The following is a 22,322-nucleotide window of genomic DNA, read 5'->3' on the forward strand; positions in this document are numbered from 1 at the left end:
CAATGCACCTCTGACCACGGACAACCTGGAGACAGATTACCGCACTGAGGTTACGAAACTCCTGGTGGCAGCAGGAGAAGAATGCCTCGTTAACTAATAAAAGAACGTGACTGGCACGAAGATGGGCTTCCCCAGGAACCATCAGGGAACACCCAGGGACTATCAGCGCTTGATAGATACCATCAATCAAGATAACCAAAGTCTTCAAGAAACATACATCTGAATACAGGACTTCCGCTGACATGATCAGCACCCGCCACTACCCAGAAAACAACAATTGTCCAGCCCTGCACAGTAAAATTTTAGAAAATTCATACATATGCAGGGTAACAAAAGAAATTGGAGCACCTCTGTCTCAGGCATAAAAAACTTTATAAAACAGCCCCACTGGAGATGGCATTCGTGAGCAGAGGGAGATCTGATGCGAACAGAAGTCGGATCTAGGTTCACCCAGCGTCAATCCCAGGCTCGATGCTGTCTCTTTGACTGTGGCTTCCAAGGACCGTATTTTCAGTCGTGAAAATAAAATCTTTTGCATTTATTAATTTGGCTTTCTTGTTGATCATTTATAACATGTCCCTATAGATCTTGATGGCATCAAGGTACAGGTGTGCCAGTGTCAACTAAAGCCTTATACTCTTGCAGGTCTGATGCACAAAGCCATCAGATCCATACAGTCCAATTGTTCAGGTTGTCCCTTTCCTCCTGCTGGAGGCAGAGTCCCTCTAGTTCTAGTCATAGTAGTCATTGTTCATGTCTTGTAAATGTGAACTGGATGTCCTTTCAAGAGGATCAGAAGAATGGATTCCATTCCATTGTGTCTGACAACTAGCCCACTGGAAACTGGAGCAGCACTTATGCTTGAAGAATTTTCTGTGGTAGTTGTCATTCCTCTCAATTCACACACTTGTGCTGCTAGGGTAGGGGTGGGTTTTCCATCCCACTTCCTCATGTCTTCTCTGGGGTCAAGTAAAACTGCAGGTTATCTCATGGTGTGTGCCTTTTCTCTCGAGCCAGTGAGTGCATGTTTCCAATAGGAGAGACTGTGGCCCATACTGGAGGGACATAGGACATTTCCCCTCTAACATGCTTGAATTTTTCCAGTCTGTCCACACTCAGGAAGGAAAAAAAATTATTTTATATTGCCGTAGTAGTGTAGTCACCTGAAGCCCTCTTTATTATCTTTCCTTCATTGATATCAATGCTAATGAGCTTGTGTACAACAATGGTGTGCTGCATACAAACTTCTGCCACATGGATTGTGTAAGCTGGACCTGGTCTGAGTCTGCAAGGGACTGCTTGTTACTTGAATTAGGTTACCAGTAGTGCAGATAATTCTTTCAGGTACTAGATACATTTCTCCACAGCTTTCCCCCTGCTTGATCACACTACTAGAACATACTTGCAAGAATTAATACCTTTCTCTCACACTTGATGGGAGTTGCTCCAGAGGCTAAGAGTTTCTGTTCTCTTCCCAATCCCTTTATCAATGCCTACACCCCAGGACAGGGATCCCAGTTTGATGGCTTCACTACCAGGGTTAGGTACCACAACGTTGTGAACAGATCAAGCAACACTGTGATCACTCCATACATAGTAAACTTAATGCCTAGATCAAATTTGTTTCCAACACTCTGGGACCACATCTGTTGTTATCTCAATTCTTTGAGTCCCACAGTGGGTGCCAAACTAGGCTGTTTCAGTTTAAGAATGGTATCCTTAAATTTAGTACTCCCACCAAAAAACTCCAAACCATGACTGCACACTGCTCACTGCTCACTGCTCACTTACTCCTCTCTTCCCCTTTCCCTTCCCCTCCCCCTGCAGTGGGCTGGAAAGGACAATTGGAGGCACAAAGGTAAAGATTAGCAATTGAAATAACACTAATCTACTGGAAACAGCAATGAGATAAGAAAGTTCAAGAGAGAGGAAGTGATTCACGTGCAAATGCTCACTGAACACCACCCCAACTCATAAAACAGCCCTTCCTTCATCCCTGGAAAATGAAGTGAGATAGAATAATCTCCAGGTCCTAGCCATGCCACTTCTTGTCTGCTGCAAAAAGTAACTCTGTCATGGCCAGAACTAGGACAGCAATTTCTGAGATGTGTGTTTTTCTTCTAATATTAGTACTCAATAACTTCAACGAACACAAGTCTATGCTTCATGGTAAGCTTAATGGTTTTCCTGAAGAGGAAATTATTACTGCATCTGAATTTGGAATTAGAATATGAGTTTTATATATAGCATTATCTAAAAAATAAAATAAATCTATCTACTAAATTAGGGTAGAATTTGTTGGCTGAAATTAAAATACTCTTTAAAACATATAAAATAATATATTGTCTTCATTACATGTGTAAAATAAATCAAAACTTGGAGGTTTTGTGGTCTCACATCCTAAAGTGAGGTAATCTTAATTTCCTCCTAAGTCTTTGGCAGTCATGTATTTTATCACATCTAGTAAAACTTCGAGCTAGAAAAGCATAAATATGCACAGATTTTCCCTAAAATTCATGTTAACATCTTCCTACATGCATGAACCTCCTGTGTGGCAAGACAGAATCAATTGCAGGTATGAGCTAACTGCTTCCACCCAGTAAAACAATTCTTGGTTTGAGAAACAAACCAAAGGAATAATTTCAAAGCAAATTTTTTCAATATCCTTGTTAAAACAGGGATTACTGCAGCATCTTTAAAAACAGATACCATTTTTTAAAATTGTCTGAGCTTTTAAAGAAGTCATATTTTTCCCTTTTGCATTTAGATTTACTATAGAGCATGAAGTTATTGGACTTTGCAGAGAAAATAAGCACTTAAGTGCTAGCACTGCTTAGGTTAGCAATTCACACTGGAGAAAAGTATCCTATACACTCCTTAAGTGCTCTGTTTGCTTTTACTTATTTTTCTTTAATTCTTTAAATAGTTTTTATTAATCACTTGAGAACCTTATAACCATCACACAGAGCTCAATGATTTGTCTAGATTTGTGGGTCTGTCAACAGGTGATCCACTATGAACTATAATTTTGATCAGTTCACTTCTTTTAAAGTAAGGGCAAAGTAGGCCTTTTTCACATCCATTGCAACAATGTGAGTAGAGTTCTCTAAAATACAGCTACACAAACATGGTTTTATGGTTCTAGAGCTGAGTGACATATATTCCACCTTTTCCTAATTTGAAAGGCTTATTAGCTTCCCAAATTAGAATTTCTACTATGTAGGTAATGTTTAAATCTATAGGGAATGTATCAGACACTAGCTTCCTATGCCTAAGAGGCATAATAGCCAGTGCTAATTGTGCTAGAGGAGAAAGCTCCATACCATTTGGGAGGTTCTTAAAAACATCAGAGAAAAAGAAACATATCCATGTTAATATTTTCCTACTTCCTTACCCAATCCTACACACTCCCTCTCAGCTGCAGAAAAGAAAAGAACTTCTCTAGCTTTACCTGTCTGAAGAATTCCTCTAGCAGAGACATGGTCCAGCGATGATGGAGATCCCAGGCCTTGGCTGGATGACTGATATCTGCTGTATGTAATAACAGCGATAAGGCTTTTGGCTTGTCAATTCTGAAAACCCAAAGGATCAAAAAAATTAATTGTCTGCTCTTGCAGGGAAGAATGACAAAAATCTTATCTACAGGAAAATAAGGTAATTATAATCTTTAGCCAGGATATTTGTGAAGTGGTTTCTTTGATCATAAAATCAGACAACTCTGAAAGACTGTCTTATTTCTCCAACATACATGATTCCTGGTTTAAAAGAGATACTAAGAAACGCAAAAAGAAATATTGCTCAGCCTTGCTCAGAAACTTTACAGGCTTGCTTGTCCGCACTAGCAGTCTTGAAGAGCTGCTGTGCTCCCCATTTAATCAGTGCTGTATTTTATGCAGCTTAGAAGAGAAAATGGTCCCTATCACCCCACTGTAATGAACAGTGGGGATGTCTGGGGCTCTGACAAATCTAGACAATAACTGATAAATTTTTCTCTGATAGAAAACTAGTATGAGTACAGAAGGGAATCCTGATTTCACAGAAAAAGTACTGGTGATTTCTGACGACCATAACCTAAGAGGCTAGCCCATGAACCCAGTAAATAATGCTTTCTTGGTATGGGTGCTCTCATTTTTAAATTCTGCTTTTTGGCTATCCAAAATGGTTGAAGGAGTGGTAGCTTTTGAGGGGATCAGATGGCTACCAATACCCTGCTCTGATACAGGTATAATACTGATATAGATATAATTCTGATACAGGTATAATTCTAGTATAACTGTGTCCAGGGTGAATAACTGACCATCACTCAAGGCAATGTAGAAGGAATTTTTGGGGAAAAGCTGTGAACAAAATACTACAGCTCCCAGTGGCATACTGGGAAGAAGTAAAGGCTTTCCCCATACGGCTCCATCTGTTATTTTCCAGTCCTTCCCTCAGTGGATCTCAAGTTTTCATCTGTTCTCTGTTTATGAAGGAGGTCCCTTTTGGGGGTGACAGCTGATACCATCTGCATAAGGGCAAAGTGCAAGTTATGTTCTGCAGGTCTTATAACCTAAGTCATACTCAATTATAGAGGTTACTCTAATGAATCATGTCCTTGATGTTACCCACCAGGGAAATGCCCAATGAGGCTGGTCCCAACAATGGTGACATTTGAAAGTTTTGGGCCACCAGCACAGAATATAGATGTGCATGTAGGCATGTGCCCATCCCTTCATAAGTGAATTAATTCAAAGTTCACCAGCAGAAAGAAAATTGCTGTAGATATCAAAGAAAGAGAGGGCCTCTGGAGAGGTGCTTTTAAAGTTAAGCACGCTGGCAAAGCACCAGCTGAAATGCAGCCCCCTAACTGGACTATGTTGTGAAATGACTCACCCTTCTGGTTGCTGCAAAGCATTCTTCATAGCTTTGATTTGCTGGAAGTGACAGGACATATCAGTAGCCAACACCATCTCAATGACTAGAGCTCTAAATTCCCTTTTGGATAGCATCAGAGTGAGGGCAGCAAGGAAAGAGAAGCACAAAAACCACCATCAGACACACTCCAGTCTCTTTTGTTATCTGCAAATTATTGGCAGTAATGCTTTTGTATGTAACTCTTCATTCCTGTTTCAGGGATGGGGAAGAGGATGAAGGATTTTCTGCACAAACATAGAAATTGGAGTTATGAAAATGAAGCCAGGTGGCTAATCTTTGGTAAGAAAAATATTAGATGTTTTCTGAAGAGCACATTGGTATTAGTATTCCTTTTTCAATTAAGCACAAACTTCCTAAATTGTTTTCTTCTCTAGGGCATTCTTAGAAGGAAGGGAAAAGACTGTTTAAAGCCTCAGAATCAGGTACCTTGATTCAACTGGTCAATATGCATGTTTAAAGTTGAGTCATATGGTGGAAAATCACCACATTAAAAAAATTGCCTAGTAGATATGATGCATATATGAAATAAAGACCTTTGAGAGCCTGCACTACTTCCCTGCTATTATTAATTCAAAATATTCCTGTATGAGATTTTGTAAAGCAAACTTGCTGTCCTGTTTTTTTTTCTGGACTAGAGTTGATTTTCTTCTTAACTAGTAAAATGCTGTGTTTTGGGTTTAATATGAGAATAATGTTGATAACACCCTTGATGATTTTTGTTGTTGATAAGTAGTACTTACTCCAAAACACAGTCTTTGGAGTTTCCCATACTCTGACAGTGAGCAGGTGCACAAGAAGCTGGGAGGGAGCATAACCAGGACAGTTGATCCAAACTGGCCAAAGGCATACTCTATATCATAGAATGTTATGCCCAATATATAAACTGGAGCCAGCGATCATTACTTGGTGACAGACTAGGCATCAGTCAGCAGGAGGTGAGCAATGGTATTGTTCATCACTTGTTTCTCTTGGATGTTATTTCTCTCTCTCTCATATTTCTTTACTCTTATCATAATTATCATCATCATCACCATTAGTAGTAGTATTACAACAGTAGTTTAGGCCCTAGTTGAAATTTCTCAGAAGGGGATGGATGTTCCTAAACAGTTTAAAATATCAGAATGTTCTGATCTAGCACACAATACAAATTTATTTTCTCTTTCTCTCAATTCAGTTTCTACAGATTACCAGAGGAAAACAGCTCAAGTTTAGCATACCAGCTCAAGATTTTGAAGATTGAAATGAGTCAGCACTCATTTAAAAATAAATCACTACTGTCCTTTTTATGAATGTTTCACGAAGTCTATTTTGATGATTCCTCCCTTGCTCATAGTAGTTGTGCTCAAATTCCAGCCCCAGGTGACCACAGTGTACAGGCCCAAGACTGCTGTGCTTACCTAATCCCATGTGTGGCATACAATGGATGCTTCACCACCACAGTTCTGCAACACTGATGGTATCAGTTGGCCTTGATCTTCACCCCCTATAACCACCTCCTCTTCCCAACCCATAAATACAATCAGTTGCATAGTTAACAGCATCCCAATAATTATATGATGGATGAAAAGTAACTAATTTTGTTTTAATTTTTTTTTAATTTGCCAGTCCTGGTCAGTTCCCAGAAGTGCAAATGTCTCTGTCAATACAACCAAAAGAGAAGAACCTAAATGCATAGAAATATACTTCTACAAGAATATAGTGTGATAATGCTGTGGGAACAATTAATGCTGGGAAACAGAAGACTTTTCACTGCATCCTCTGGACTACATCTCCATCATACTACTCTTCATGGGCTACTTCATGTGTAGCTTATTGCAGTAGGAATACAAAAACAAAGGGCTCCATTCAGGCAAACAACTCAGTAATTGCAGTGTAAGAATGTACATATGCTTACAAACCCACAGATACTACATTCTCTTTCATAAATGTAAATCTGGAACATGCACATCCTTTGACCTCTGCACATATTTCAGATCATCATTTTCTCTGAAACAGAGATGAAAAATACTCCTGAAATGGTAAAAAAATAAAGGATTTGACTACTGAAAAGTTCTTATTTGTCACTTCAAACAACAGGCATCACAACAGCATATGACTTTGAAAATCAATAGGTAAAATTGTAGGTTATGCATGAGAGATCTCAAAAGATGTAACACTTGAGGATTATAAGTTTGTGCATTTGACAACAAGTTGATAGAATGCTGAAATTCATTACAGAGAGAATTGAAGATAGATATTTACCCATGTCTTGGTTTCGCATCTGAGTCAGATTAGAGCCTGGGATACACACAACTGTTATTTGTGCTGTGACCATCTTGAGCACTTTGTTTCTGCAATCATCTTCGAAGTCTACACTACAGATTATGGTGCTGCGCTCTCCATGCTGCCTAGCAGCTCTAGCTAAATAGACCCTGGAAATATCTCACAAAATGTGTTTCCACTTAAGTGTCTCTTGACTATATTTAATTATTCCAATAATGCACAAAAGCCTGTTAACATTTTACATTACATACTTTCAGAGTGATCTGATTTTTGTCTGGGCTAACATCTTTCTATTATAGAAGCAAAGTATATAAAATCAGAAGAAAAGCAAGCCAACTGAAACAGTTTCTGATTTTTTTTAGAGAATATATTTGACAAACTCAAAGACTAAATGAGGTAAGAGGCTGCACTACTTTTAAACATCAATACATTGCTACAAAACTGGCCAAACTATAGCACTGAATACTTACGCTTTATAAATATTATTAATAACATATGGTGAACAGGCAGGCAAATTAGTTCTCTCTCCATGTTGCTTACTGAGACAGTTAAGTCAGATATCCCCCAGGTATTTGTGCACTATCTTGTTCTATTTATTCTATAGTATTCAAACACAGTTTTGTATTCAGGAAGAAGTTAATGAAAAATAAATGTTAATTCATTCAAATACTGACTGTTACGAGTAATTTCTTCCATAACGTGACTTCAGAAAAATTGTCCATATCATTAAAACATAAGTAAATTAAAACTGTATCCAAGAAACAAAGAAATAGTGCAAGCTGATGAAAAAGGAAAGATGATTATGCCCTTATAATCTCCCTACTATATCAAACAGATAGCTTTAGACATGTCCTTGCGTTAATCTCCTTGAGAAAGTCACAGATGCATCACGTTAAGTATTCAAAAATGTGGCCATATCAGAACATTTTCTATTAAAGTCGATAGCTTGTGCATCAGCTCAGGCCCAGGAAAAGCCCTGAAGACAATGGAAGCTTCCATTGGCACTTTAAGAGCTAAATCGATCTACTGTTTTACTCCTGGTCATGTGGCATCATGGCATCAAGTATGGTAGGAATATGGAAGAAGTGTCCTGAGATCTCCACAATCCACAATGGTTTTCATTAAAAGAAAATAACAGTGCTCTTCAGTACCTCCTCCCCAACTGCATCCTCTCTCTCCCTCTCCTAAAAGACAGTAAAAATCTAACTCAAAGAAAAGACAATCCTCTAAAGATTCAGTCTGCATTGTGGCCTTGACAAAAGAAGCATGAGTCAGAGGGAGAAAGGAAACTAGTAAACAGCAGAGAGGTAACACCTTATGTCACCAGTGGAGATTTCCAAAGCCTGTATTGCCTTCTGTCTCCTGATATGTCCTGAAAACAAGGGACTGGGACACTGCAGGTGATGCTACAATTTTGGATGGCACTGAAGCAAGGCACTTGGGATTTCTGTTGTGTGATATGGGTATCAACAAGGGGATTGCAAGGAGGCCCAAACTCAGCTCTGGATGTTACTCTTAGCAATAGTTGAGGAGAGATACCTTTGCCAAGAACACCTCCAGCAGCATCAAGGCCTTTGGAAAGCCACCAAGCAAGGAATCCAAAGCTTGAAAGAACTGGCTGTGACTGAGATAACTTTCTCAAATAATGAAGAACACAAAAGAATTCCAGACCCTGTAGAACATTAATGTCGTTGAAACTTGCACAGTTTGGGACACAAATGTACTCCTACTTCCTAGTAATGCTGCAATGGAATGAGGAAAATGAGACACTGAGTACTATGACACAAGATGGCTACAGACATGAAGACGCTGTCCACATTCTAACCTGAGCCAAAGTCTCAGCCTTGGAAAAAGACCTGGCTGACTGTATGTGAAAATTGGAAGAGAGGATTGAAGAGAGCTACCAGAGAGCCATCAAAAGCCCATCAGAAACTCAGAAAGGAGCTTTGAGAGGGCCTTGTTCACATTTCACCAGGACAGATCAGAATCCCTGCTATCTGAAGTAGGCATCCCACAGCTAGGGAGAGGCAAGTTATGGTTCTTCTTCTGTGAATATAGAGAAGACATGAGAAGATGGGACGGAAAATCCAGTTCCATCTTAGGAGCATGGGTACATAAACTAAAAGAAGAAACTACTAACAAAGGAAACTTGTCAAGAATTAATTTAGGTCCAGTTTCCTGTGGGTGTGTTCCTGGGCAGAACAGAAGTTAGGATCACATGTCATATATCTTTGAAGGGACCTCCTGAATGTATGCCCGGGGAGTGAATGATAGCCAGAACTAGAGGAGCTCTGCCTCTAGCCTGATAGAGACATGGGAAAATTGTCTCTATTGGATTGTGTGGATCCCAGATCCTGGTGCATCAGAACCACAAAAATACAAAGCTTTGACTGACACTGGCACTCGATATACTCTGATGCCATCATGACATTGTGGGGACAGAACCTGTTTCCGTTGCTGGGGTAACATGGGGTCTCTGCAGTTGACTATGTTAGAAGCTGAGGTCACCTTGACTGGGAACGAATGGAAAAAACAACATATTTTGACTGGTCCAGAGGCTCCATGTATTCTTGGTATAGATTACCTTAGGAGTGGTTATTTCAAAGACCCAGAAGGACTTTGTTGGGCTTTTGGGATAGCTGCAGTGGAGACAGAAGACATTGAACAATTAAACACCTTACCTAGTCTTTTAAAGGACCTTTCTTCAGTAGGACACTTGAGGGTTGAAGAAGAGCAGGTACCAACTGCTGCCAAAGCAGTGCACCATTGATAATACCGCACTGACTGAGACTCTGTGATTCCCATCTGTAAGACGATCCATTACTGGAGATCCAGGGACCAGTCAGCAACTAATCATGAACTGAATGAAGTCACACCCCCACTGAGTATTGCTGTGTCAGACATGCCGGAACTTCAGTATGAATTGGGGTCCAAGGCAAAAAAGTGGTGCCACCACTGACATTGCTAATGCATTTTTCTCCACTCCTTTAACAGCAGAGTGCAGGCTACAGTTTGCTTTCACTTGGAGGGGCATTCCCTTCACCTGGAAACAATGACCCCAGGGGTGAAAGCAGAGTCCCACTACTTGCCATGGAAAAAGGTGAAGCTCCAGAACATCTACAGTACATTAATGACATGATCCTTTGGGATAAAATGGCACAGGAAGTTTTTGAGAAAGGGGAAAAAATAATCCACATTGTCCTCAAAGTGGGTTTTGCCATCAAACAAATTAAGGTCAAGGGACCTGCACAAGAAATTCAGTTGCTAGGAGTGACGTGCCAAGACAGACATCAACAAATTCCAGAAGAGGGGATTAGCAACATAGCTACTATGTCTCCTCTGACCAGCAAGAAGGAAACACAAGTTTTCCTAGGCAACATGGATTTTGTGGGGATGCAAATCCCAGGGTACAGCCAGATTGTAAGCCCTCTCTACCTTGTTACACAGAAGAAAAATTATTTCATGTGGAACAACAACAGTACTTTGAACAGATTGCCCATGCAGTAGCCCTTGGGTCAGACAGGATGGGACAGAATGAGAAGAACATGCTCTACACTGCAGCCAGGAAGAATGGTCTTTCCTGGAGCCTCTGGCAGAAGGTGCCTGGAGAAACTCGAGGATGACCTTTGGGTTCAGGGATACAAAGGATATGAGGCCAACTACACCCTAAAGGAAAAGTGATCTTAGGAGATTATGAAGACGTTTGAGCCACCTTAGAAGTGATTACCACTGAAGCACTGGTCATTCTCACACACTGACTACCAGTGCAGGGCTGGATATTAAAACGGGAAGTCCCTTCCACATATCATGCCACGGATGCTACATGAAGTAAATGGATGGCTCTCATCACACAGCAAGCTTAGACAGGAAATCCTAATCACCCTGGGTTCTTGGAAATCATACTGAACTGGCCTGAAGGTGAGAATTTGGGACTATCATTAAAAGAGGAAGATGAGTAGGTGACATATGCTGAGGAGACCCCACCCTGTAAGCAGCTATCAGAGAGTGAAAGGCAATACACTCTCTCCACTGATGGTTCTTGCTGTATCACAGGGTCTAATAAGGAATGGAAAGCAGCTGTGTGGAGCCCTATACAGTGAGTTGTGGAAGCTACCAATAGACAAGATGAATTAGGTTGCAGAGCTGAAAGCCATCTAACTGGCTATGGATATCACTGAGTGAGAGAAGTGGCCAAAACTCTGTCTCTACACTGACTCATAGCTGGTAGCAAACGCTTTATAGGGGTGGCTGAAAAGTTGGATAAAAACCAATTGGCAGCACAGAGGAAAACCCATCTTGGCTGCTCAAGTATGGCAAGGCATTGCTGACCTGGTAGAGAAAATTATCATGAAAGTTCATCATAGGTATACATATGTGCCTAAGAGTCAAGCTAATTATTCACAGCAATTAACAGATAGAGCAAGCTGCCAAAATTAAAGTGTCTCAGGCAAATATAGATTGGCAACACAAGTGTAAGTTATTTCTAGCTTGGTGGGCCTATAATTCCTCAAGTCATTAGGGAAGAAGAGATGCAACACACCAATGGGCTTGTGACCAAGGGGTGGGTTTGACCACAGATACTACATCCCAGGTAATCCATGATTGTGAGACATGGGCTGCAATCAAGCAGGCCAAGCAGGTAAAGTCTCTGTGGTATGGGGGGCATTGGTCTGAATACAGGTATGAGGAGGCCTGGCAGATTGATTACATCACACTGCTACAAACCCACCAAGGCAAATGCTATGTGCCCACAATGGTAGAAACTACCACTGGACGGCTGGAGACGTACCCCATTGCTTCGTGTCACTGCCCAGTACACTGTGCTGGGCCTTGAAAAACAGGCCCTATAGCAACACGGCACTCCTCCAGACAATGGAACTCATTTCATAAATAGCCTTATAGACAGACACTTGTACCAGCTGCTGGGAAAGTCAAGCAGAGCAATGGACTGTTAAAAACAACACTGAAGGCAATGATTTATGGGACCTTCAAGCTGTGGCATCTGCATTTAGCAAAGACTATCTATCTGGTTAGTTAAAACCAGAGGTTCAATTAACTGAACTGGCCCAATCATTACCTCTGTGCACAATAGATGGAGATATTGTCTCATGACGCGTATGAGAGCTATGTCAGGAAAAACAGTCTGGGTTAATCCCACTTCAAACCCTGCCATGGGGGTGTTTTTACTCGAGGACCTGGTTACACATGGTGGGTAATGCAGAGGGACAGGGAAACATGTCATGTACCTTGAGGGGATTTGACTTGGCACGAGAGCCAAGTCTGTAGTGTTGAATTGCATATGTAACATTTGTTGCTGAATGGCAATGCCACTCCATGTTGGAAATAACATGGACAATGAGAATGAACTGTTCCCATTAGATCAGTCATGGACCAAATGAATTCAATCCGCATCTTGGGGGAACAATCAGTGACTACTGAAACAATACCTATATTTGTATATAGTTGTTTGTATGTATATATATATATATAGTTAAAATATATTAATTGGGACATGATATAGATGATATGGAATAAAGAGTAGCTAAAGTCTTGGGTGGGTGACCCAAAAAATGTGAATTGTATTCTATTATTCCTCTGTGTCAATCCATGCAGTTTGTGTTACTGTCTCATTAAGACCGAGGGATCAGAAGTGGATCTGGAACCAGTGTTTTGGGTCCATGGAGACTGGAGGTGCCAGGGTCCCTTTAAGAGTGGGGGAACACAGGCAGAGCTCTTTCTTGTTTCTCTGTGGGCTGCCAAGAGAGTTTCAGGGGGCATACTCTCTAGGCCAGAGCAGAGAGAAGCAGAAGCATTCTTTAGTTTCTCTCTGAACTCTGTGGAAAATTGCCTGGTGCAGGTCTCTGAGAAACTGCATTTGTCAATCCTAGACTGTTTTGGAGGAAATGTCCTAACAACCTTTTTGGTCACAGTTGCCACAAGCAATCCCTGTCCCTGCAGCTGGAATAGGACCTTTTTTTGGGAGCTTTGTTTTTGCTACTGCCATGCAGGACAGTCATGCTTGAAAATTGATCCTCCCCTCTTCCTCCATGAGTTACAGCTTTGTAACTCATCTGCTGCCCCAGATCCAGTTGCCACTGTTGACAGAGATGCCACCACTAGGAGAAACCCTGTCAGGTGGTATGGAGAAAATGGTTCAGTAAAATTTGAGTGGTTTTGAACAAGAATAGCTCCCCAAGTTCTCCAGGTTTCCTTTCTTTTATCCTTGTTCCCCCTTCGTTGTTGTTTGGGGCAAGAGGGAATTTTGTAATCATGGAGGTTCAGTTGTACTGCTTTTCTATTTTTTTTTCCTTTGCTCTGTCTCTCTGTCACATGGTTGGGAGAACAGATCTTCTCCACCATCTCGTCTTTGTCGTCTGGCTAATGTGGTCTTCTACAAAAGTCTCCATATTGGGGAGGGGCTTCTCTGCTATCTTGTTTTCTTTGTTCTTGCGGGAGTCCATAGCATTCAGAACATTTGTATCTAGTGGTTATTACTGTTATCTTGATTATGGCTGGCTTTATTTTAGAAAAATTACTTTGATTATGGCTGGGTTTATTTTAGCAAATTTACTTTTCAACTCATATCTTGCATTTGTCTCTCTTTGTTGGTGACAGGGGCATGGTTAAACAGAAAAAGAAGGTAGCTTGTTTCCCAAGCTCCACCCCATGAATTGTCTCTAACCAAGACACTTCTCCGGGAAAAGCATCCAGTTCTGGCTTCAGAATTGAAAGCAACACCTGCGTGGCAATCAAGGAACTGCAGAAATGCAGATCATAGCCACAAAATGTTGTTCCCAACTGTGAGCAACTCTACAGTTGTTGAAACTGGCCTAAAAGACATACCAAGAGCTGCACTACACATTGTTAGCTTGCACTTCTCTCTTCTATACTCCATTACACAGTACCCACTGGTGGCATCATTTTTTTTCAGGTTTCTCACTAAGCTGAGATAATTCAAAGGATAATTCCACTTCTCGAAGAAAACAAAAGCCACAATCTAAAAGATGCTGATCTCTATCAGTCTTTACAGCAAACAAGCTAAGCTGGCTTACACAGAAACCCACAGACAATGAAGTCTGCTAACAGTGACAAGAATTTATAGAAGGCTAAAACAGGAAAACTTACTACACAGTTATAATAATTATGTCTCCTGAACTGATCTATGTGGCTAATTTTGTTCAGTCAAAGTCTCAGAACTTTATTATTACAGAAATAATTAGGAAAACACTACATCAGAAAAAATATCATCATTGGCTAATTCTCACTAAAGGTATAAAACTCAGAATATGTATGTGCCCATCCTGAGTGCATAGGAATAAAATTTTACAAGAAAATGTTACATGATCCTGCCACCATTCACACACTATTACTTATGAAAAAAAACATACTATCAAAGTCAGTAGAAAAAAAATCATAGTCTCTCACCACAATCTTGAAACAAATAAAAGTGATTGACAAGGACGGTTCAGATTTATTTGAGGGACAAAACACCAGGCAGCTTTACTGAGAAAGTTAATATTGAATTCAAAGTTACTTCCTGAAGTTGTACTCCTATACAAATCTAAACAACTAAACATTTTGCAGATATCTTTTTATTCAGCCTTTATTCAACCTCTTTATTTTAATTATTACTTTTATTTTGTACTTGGCAGTAAAGATTTTAATAAACTGTATGGAACTTACTAACAATTAAATACAGTGTCAAAAAAGACATCTGTAACATTATATTGGAAAACATGTTAAATTTGCAGTTTTTCTTAGCTCACTGTGATCTGGCTTTGTTAGATTTTTTTTGTTTTATAACTTGCACAAATGGGATTCACAAAATGCAGCAACTCAATTAATTTTCTAATATTTAATAAGCACCAGAGAAATATACATATTTCTCTATGGAAGAAAAAAAAATGTTTAAGCACAAGTAAGCATTCAACTCTTCTTGACCATATCCCAAAATTCTCTTCCATTCTCATCTGCTTTCCTTACAAAACCCATGGCCATTTATTTTTCAACTTTGAAATGTGTCTCCAATTTTCTATGTATCTTTCCTGAAAATATGTTCCCTAATTAGATGACAGAATACAGAAGTTGTAAAATCCACACAGATATCTAGGATTGCAGATCATCAGATCTTCTTTTCCCAGTAATGTGAAAAAAGGAGTCAGGGCTCAGCTCAGAAAGGTACTCAAGAATTATATTCCAAAAACATCACTTAGGCCTTTTGCAGAGGGAGATTTATCAGTCTACAAATGTGAAGTTTAATTTGGGCATATTAGTTGCCCAAATAATCTTTCAATACTGAGGGTCCTACTCTTAAGTCTTAGAATGGGGAAGCTCTGGGCTTCTTGCATTTTATGTCTTTGCTGAAGTCAGTTGATGTTTACAGCACTTCGCAAATGTTTGCCTAGGGGATTTTTTAGTGGCAGTCAAAAGAAAAAGCACGTAGAAATCACAATGTTTTGGTATTACAGTACTTCCACACAATGTCCTTTATTTTTCAGCACTGCTGTTTGATCACCAGCTATAAAATCATACTTGAGAGAGAACAAATAAGCAACCCAAAGCACTGAATATTTTTGCTCAGGCAGTCAAAATATTTTTAAAGGGATGGGTTAATATTTGGAAATTTGGTTCCAAGAACATTGTATCAGCAGAACACACATATTGGCACTACAGAATCAATGAGAAATATCTGAAACTGGCTTTGATTCAATCAAAAACTTTAAACAGTTTAAAGCTCAAAATCAGGCTAAAGTCTTTACCTAAAGTCAGTATCTATGCAATGAAGCATAATCAATTAGCTGCTTCACTACAAAACATGGCTTTTCCTTGTAGACAGTGGCTCTAAGACTGATATTTCTAGTAACTTAGTTCCTTATGTTTCGTCGCTAACATTAAAAGAAGCAGTAATTTTCTGCCAATATTTGACAAGGCATTTCCATATGTACATAAAATAGATTTTTGACATCGCAGTGGAGATATTTTCTTTCTGTTCCTTCTTGCTGCCCATCATGACACTATTCTATATATTGGATGGTAGAATTTTCAGGGCACTCCTCCATAACATTGACTGAAATCAGCACTGTAAATTCCTGGTGTTTGACTATAGGATCAAATCACTGTCGACAAGTTGAAATAAATAGGAAACTCAGGCTTAACACATTAGCAAGCAGACCCTTCACTGACCATCTTGGTAGAAGTCAGCCCCAGAGGCAGGCTTATTTCCTCACATTTATATTAAAATTAGATTAAACAACTATGCAGAACTATGTTACATTTAACAATATGTAGAAGGCACTGTGTGTCACATAGGATTTCATAAGCTGCTTCCTCTCCCATGAAAAAGACCATGGGGCTGGATTCTTCCTGTCTAGCACACTAGGCTATTTTTAAATTATCACCCCTTGAAATTCATGAAAAAGAGAAAACTCACTTTGAACTATTATAAAGTTAATCATGGGCTATTATAAAGTTAATCATGGGCTCATTTTATCACATAAATCATATATTTCATGAGGCTTCTTTTAAATTACAGCTTCTTAAATCTTCTAAGCATATGTAGTAGATCTATGCTCCCTGGACTGGATTATGTTTTGCTTAAGTCCCATTTATAATTTCCAGACAGGAAGTGTTAAATTAGATAAAAGTTATATTTATACTTTAGGACAAAGAAACAGCAGGCTAGGTCTACACTCAATTACATGTATACAAAGAGTGTCTCTGTGATACTTAATAATTATATGAGAGTCAACCCATGTATACTACAACCCATTGTCACAAAGTATGTCTCACTATCAGAAGTGAACATTGAAAGCAGGAATAAACAAGACAAACACCTTTTAAAGTTCTTTATCTTGTAGTATAGAAAGACTAATATGCAATATACAATAATGCATATTTCTATTCAAACAAGGTAATACCAGTCTATGATGGTGCTCCAATATTCCTAGGTAGCCACCATGCTCATTTTTACCTCCAATCATCCTTTGAGAGATTAGATAAAATATTCATCTCTTCATCATCTTGCAAAAGACGATACGCCGCACTAACATGGTGATTTTCAAGCACAGACCGGTCATTATATAGAATGGCTGAGTCTGACCTAGCATTCAAAAGAAAACATGGGAAAGGTTGGTTTTTCCCTGTCTAAAGAGACTCAGAAGTTTTCCTTTGATCAGCTACAGCAATTAAGTCTATAGAATAGATATGAGCATTTTAAAAGTTCTTGTAATACTATGTTAATTGCTGTTACTCAGCAAAAGAAATCTAAAGAACACTGAAAAATCTATTTCACCAGATGAGGCTCACCTAGCTGCCTTGTTACATACTTGAAAACAAGTACTGAATGCTGTGAGAGATATATAAACTTAGAGTAGAACCATGAGGCTTTTTCCTAGCTCTTGTGGATGTCTCTATGATATTAATATCTGACTGTACCCAAGTAAGCAATTGCAAGATGTGACCCAATACAGCTTCCAGAACAGCAAACTGGCTGTAAGCAAGATATAACTCAACTTATTTCTGACATCTGTGCGCTAGACTATGCTGTCTGGAAAGGTAATTGCCAGTGGGACAGAGTAGGATCAGAGGTACTTCATGCCTGATGCTAAGCCCCAGAGCAGAGATCTGTGATTAATAAATGGGTAAACCGGTCTGAAGACAAAGAAGTTAACAGCAACAGAAGGTGATATGTTTTGTTATAGTTATCAACTCATATCTCCTTCACAGAGAGCAGTGAATATTTTTTATTCCCTGACACTTCACACCATCTGATGTTCAATGTTAGAAAAATTAAATTACAACTGTTCTTCCTTGAATATTTTTACAAATATTTGGAAAGTACAGCAGATCCCTAATTCCTGTATGCATAAAGTTGTAAGAAGAGTAGTGTGGCTTCACCCAGAATAGAGACAGAGACTTCTTTCTACATTCCCAGTCTTTAGTGTGTGTATGTGTGCTTTATCCTGGAAACCATTATTGATGCACAGCGTGATTCAGCTAACACACTACAGACATCTATTTTAATTACAAACATGTAATCTAATTTAATTACAATGTGTTTCAAAAATGCCCAAGCGTGCAGTGTCAGTTGAGGACATTTAGACATTTTGGCATTTCTACCAGCACACTCCTAATGTCAAAATTATACACAGACATTGGATGTCCAATTATCACTGAAACTAGAGACTTCATAATCTTGCACACTTTTGAATTTTGCTGCCATCTTAATTTATTTTCCTCTCTTCACCAACCCAAAAGCTTTATAAAATACATAGCTCTGTCTAGGTTGTGATCAGTTAATTATGCTCCAGCAATTTATGATTCTCTAAAAAAGTATTTCCCTGATTAGCTAACGGTAAGCATATACTCTTGCTGCAGGTGTGGCTTTCCACTCAAGTGAAAATAGTACGTGAAAATATTCACTGATGAATGTAACAAACATGACTGAATGCCTGATTTATGCCGATATTGTCTGAATCCTCAAATTCAACAAGGAGGAAAAACTGTAAAATTACAGTAGCTCCTTCAAAACTTTGTCAAAATATATCACTCTATACAGCCTTATGTCTTTGAAAACTTTACATGGAAATATTTTTGGAACTTTCTTTTTCCTAGTTATTAATATGAAACAGTGCTCTGGAATTAAGAATACATTCATTCCATTGTGAATATTTGAACAAGAGAAAATGAAATGTAACCTGAAAAAGTTAACTTTCCTCCTGCAACACTTGAAAGCAGAAGTTCCTGTACTTTTCTAAGGTGGCTGTGCTGTTATTCTCCAAAGATTTCTCTCTCTAATTCCTGACCCTTCATCATGATTTACAGTGGCCTCACCTTGTCTGGATGTGAAAATTGTTGGTGGTTCCAGTGTGTTCATAATCATGTATGGCAGCTGCAAAAATCATAGCGAAGATCTCCAGCTCTGTCAGCCAGTGCTGAAAAGAGATTACAGTACAATCAGGTAAGTTGTCATTTTCTCAGGCTTTTGTCTTCTAAAGTAAGTTATTTATCCTCTGCTGAAAGTCAGTGTTGCATGTCATTACCTTTCCCCTGAAGTCTGCCAGCTGTTTTAAAGGAAACTTCTCTGGCTGATACATAAAGGCCAAACCAGTGCTCGTCCTGGGCTTCCATCTAAGTAAATTGAACTACAGCAAACAAAGTCTAAGGCAGAGCAAGGGGAACTGTGCCCTTCTAAGAGAGCAATGTTTCAAGGAGAGAAATGAGGAAAACTCAAGAAGGTCAAGGTTCATCAAGGGGAACTTGATGATATATGTGCAGGTAAACGCATACCACCAGGGTATGTATTTTCAGTTGAGTTTAATTGAGCAGCAGAGACTCAGATACAGAAGAATGTCACTATTTTCCAGAAAACAAAAGTCTTTGTCAATCACTGAATCATGAGGAGAACAAGGAAGATAACTACAAAAGATGTACCTCTCGTTATTTATTTATCATTTTTTAAAACACTTGAGAAAGCCCTGAAGTTTGTGGAATTTTTCCTAATTCCCTAGACAATGCTTAAGTCACTTTTGCCTTAGATTTATAAATTATTCAGATGCTTCTAATAATTTGTATCTGAGTCAAATAATTTTATTGTCTGGTTTTCCACTGAAAAGGTGGAAAAGGAGTCAAAGGTTTTAGATACTGTAGATGCTGTAAATATTTGTATGAAATGCTTAAATGTATTGCATTTAGTAAAGCCTTTACCACAGTGACTGCCAAATACTTCTGTAACACCTCACTGACAACTTGCAAATGTTTTGACAGGCATTCATATACAAACTACCTTTTAATTCAAGGCCCAGCAAAGGTACCAAGGCATCCAAAATCTATTCTAGATATCTCCTAGAGCTCAGGGGCCACCACTAATATGTTAAGCATGTGCTGGGAAGCACAGGTAACAGTGGGACTGCACACAGCAACCTGTCTAGCTCTTTATCTGTGTTTCACAGTCATCTCTGCATAACCAGTGAAGAATGGAGCAAGTCTCAGTATTAAAGATCCCCTTACATTAAAGATGTAGATGTTTTTGAAAAGATAATTTGCACAATGCTACTGACCATAATCAAGATAGTTCTTGGGTTTGGGTTGTTTCTTTTTGTTTGGTGGGTTTTGGTTTGTTTTTTTTGTTGTCATTGTTGTTGTTGTTTGTTTGCTTATTTTTGTTTTTTTTTAATAGCAAGGGAGAGAGGATGGTGAGGTGTGCAAGAAATGATCAGAAACAGAAACTTCACTGTTTTCTCATATCTACACAACTGATCCAGGATATGACTGGAGAGCACTGATGGTGGAGAAGTCTGTTCAATTTTGTTTCCAGGTGTGACATGTGAATAAGGAATGATTGCCAAATGAGTAAGAACATTATTTCAACTTTCAAGCAACAACTCCCAGCAACTGCAAATGGAACTAAGGTTTCCAGGCTACATGTCTAGATCTGGACTTTCATTGCCCACAGGGGTCTGCCATTTCCCAAAAGGAGAGACTGCAAATGATAGAAAAAAATCAGGGCACAGGTGCTCAGAAACAGCCAGAGCAAGTCTGTATTATGGTTGCAGAACTCATTCAAGACACCTTCAGCTAGTCCAACACATCCACTTTAGACCATCTAGACAGCATCTGATGATTTCCACACTAACAAGATCTCATGACCCAAGTCTTACAGCATCACTAATGCAATGTGTCTTAGTGTTTGAGGTTTCCTACCTTGTCTCTTAAGGCACATACAAGGAAAGTGCTGACTTGCATACCTTACCAAAGCATCTCTTGTTAAACAATTTTGGTAAGGAAGGTTTTCAAATATGGTGCAGTAAATCTTATTATTAGCAGTATCTTTTATTAGCAGTATTAAGTATCATAACTGCATTCCAGGAAGATCACCCAGAATAAAACTGGAATTACAGATGTTAATTTTTGGTAATAAATAAAGCAGTGTAAGTAGAACAAAGTCAAAATAGGCTTGTGAGTAACACAAGGGAAGTAGCTGGAAACTCTTAGTCCCTTTTCTCCTGCCACAACCTTGCAAGACAAAGCAAACAAGACAGCAAAGAGCCTGAAGAGAATGGATGCAATCTCCATCAAAGTACTGGCTTTACAATTCACTGCTTTGTGGTAGATTTCATCATGGAAACAGAAAGCTAATTTTTAAAGAACAAAGCCATCAAGACCAGCAGGACTGTGTCACAAAAAATGAAAAGAGCAAGGAAATGTGGATGGTTTTGATTTCTAAAGGGCTAACAAAACCAATCCAGAATAAAACCTTATCAAAATTTCTGTGATGGTAGTAGGTCAGAAATGGCGAAGGGTAAAAGGCATTAAATACCAAGTATTTGCTTGCAGAATGAAAAAAAAGGGCAAGGAAGCATAATTGACTTTCAAAAATATACAATAAATGTGAAGCATTAGCTACTAGGGTGGCTCATTTGCATGTAAACAAAAGGATTGATGAATATAGAAAGAAGAAGGAGGAATGAAGAAGAAAGAGTAGTGTATCCAAATCTCACCAAAAAAAAGGATGCATTTCCAGTAAATTGCTACAATATATGCAATTAACTAGTTTCCTTCCCAAGAGTTTATTAACTTTTATTCCAAAGCAGGTATTATTTTCAAAGCTTATGATGATCTGATTATTAATCAAAAGAGGCTAGCGGAGAAGATTATCTCGCTTGCCTTTAGTACTAAAATATGTGACAGAAGTCCTGAGCTTTCACAGTTTTTCAAGTCTGCTGCAGGAAATAGTCTCCTGTAATTCTTGTCAGTATAAGAAATCTTAAGCTTTACAATTTTCCCACCATTGTCTAGGTTAAAAAAGAAATTGTGGTATTTCCAAACAGTAATAAAGATTAATCAGAAAACAATACCAAAGAAAGTAATAATCAGAGCTGAACAACAGAGCATAATAAAGGAAGGAATGAAATGAGCAAAAAGTGTGTCAGCTCTTGGAAGCTGTTCCTGCAAATCATGCTTGTATGCCAATCCACTATGAGATAATATCATGGGGTGACTTTATGATGCTGAATTGTATCCCCATTTGTCTGTCTCACCCAGAAATAAGTTTTGCACCTTTAAGACTGGTTCTGAGAGCAAAGTGGAGGGGCCAGAGAAGAAGTACACAGCTTGTTTTCAAACAATGCAGTCTCTCCTCCACATTC

At 39.0% G+C, this 22,322-nt stretch overlaps 1 protein-coding gene across 1 annotated transcript in view; it reads right to left on the bottom strand.

The window, feature by feature from the left end:
• The window catches only part of LOC102041411 (calcium/calmodulin-dependent 3',5'-cyclic nucleotide phosphodiesterase 1C), a gene marked incomplete at its 5' end in the record, with an annotated part of 54,592 nt that extends 35,483 nt beyond the window's left edge, over positions 1-19,109 (bottom strand). The window contains 4 exons of the mRNA XM_031062177.1: positions 3,452-3,572; positions 4,873-4,974; positions 17,147-17,275; positions 19,009-19,109. Of these exons, the coding sequence (XP_030918037.1) occupies positions 3,452-3,572; positions 4,873-4,974; positions 17,147-17,275; positions 19,009-19,109 (453 nt within the window). The remainder of the gene's footprint in view (positions 1-3,451; positions 3,573-4,872; positions 4,975-17,146; positions 17,276-19,008) is intronic.
• Between the last annotated feature and the right edge of the window lie 3,213 nt (positions 19,110-22,322).

This window comes from Geospiza fortis, unplaced genomic scaffold (assembly GCF_000277835.1).
Source record: "Geospiza fortis unplaced genomic scaffold, GeoFor_1.0 scaffold108, whole genome shotgun sequence".
NCBI classification, from domain to species: Eukaryota; Metazoa; Chordata; class Aves; order Passeriformes; family Thraupidae; genus Geospiza; species Geospiza fortis.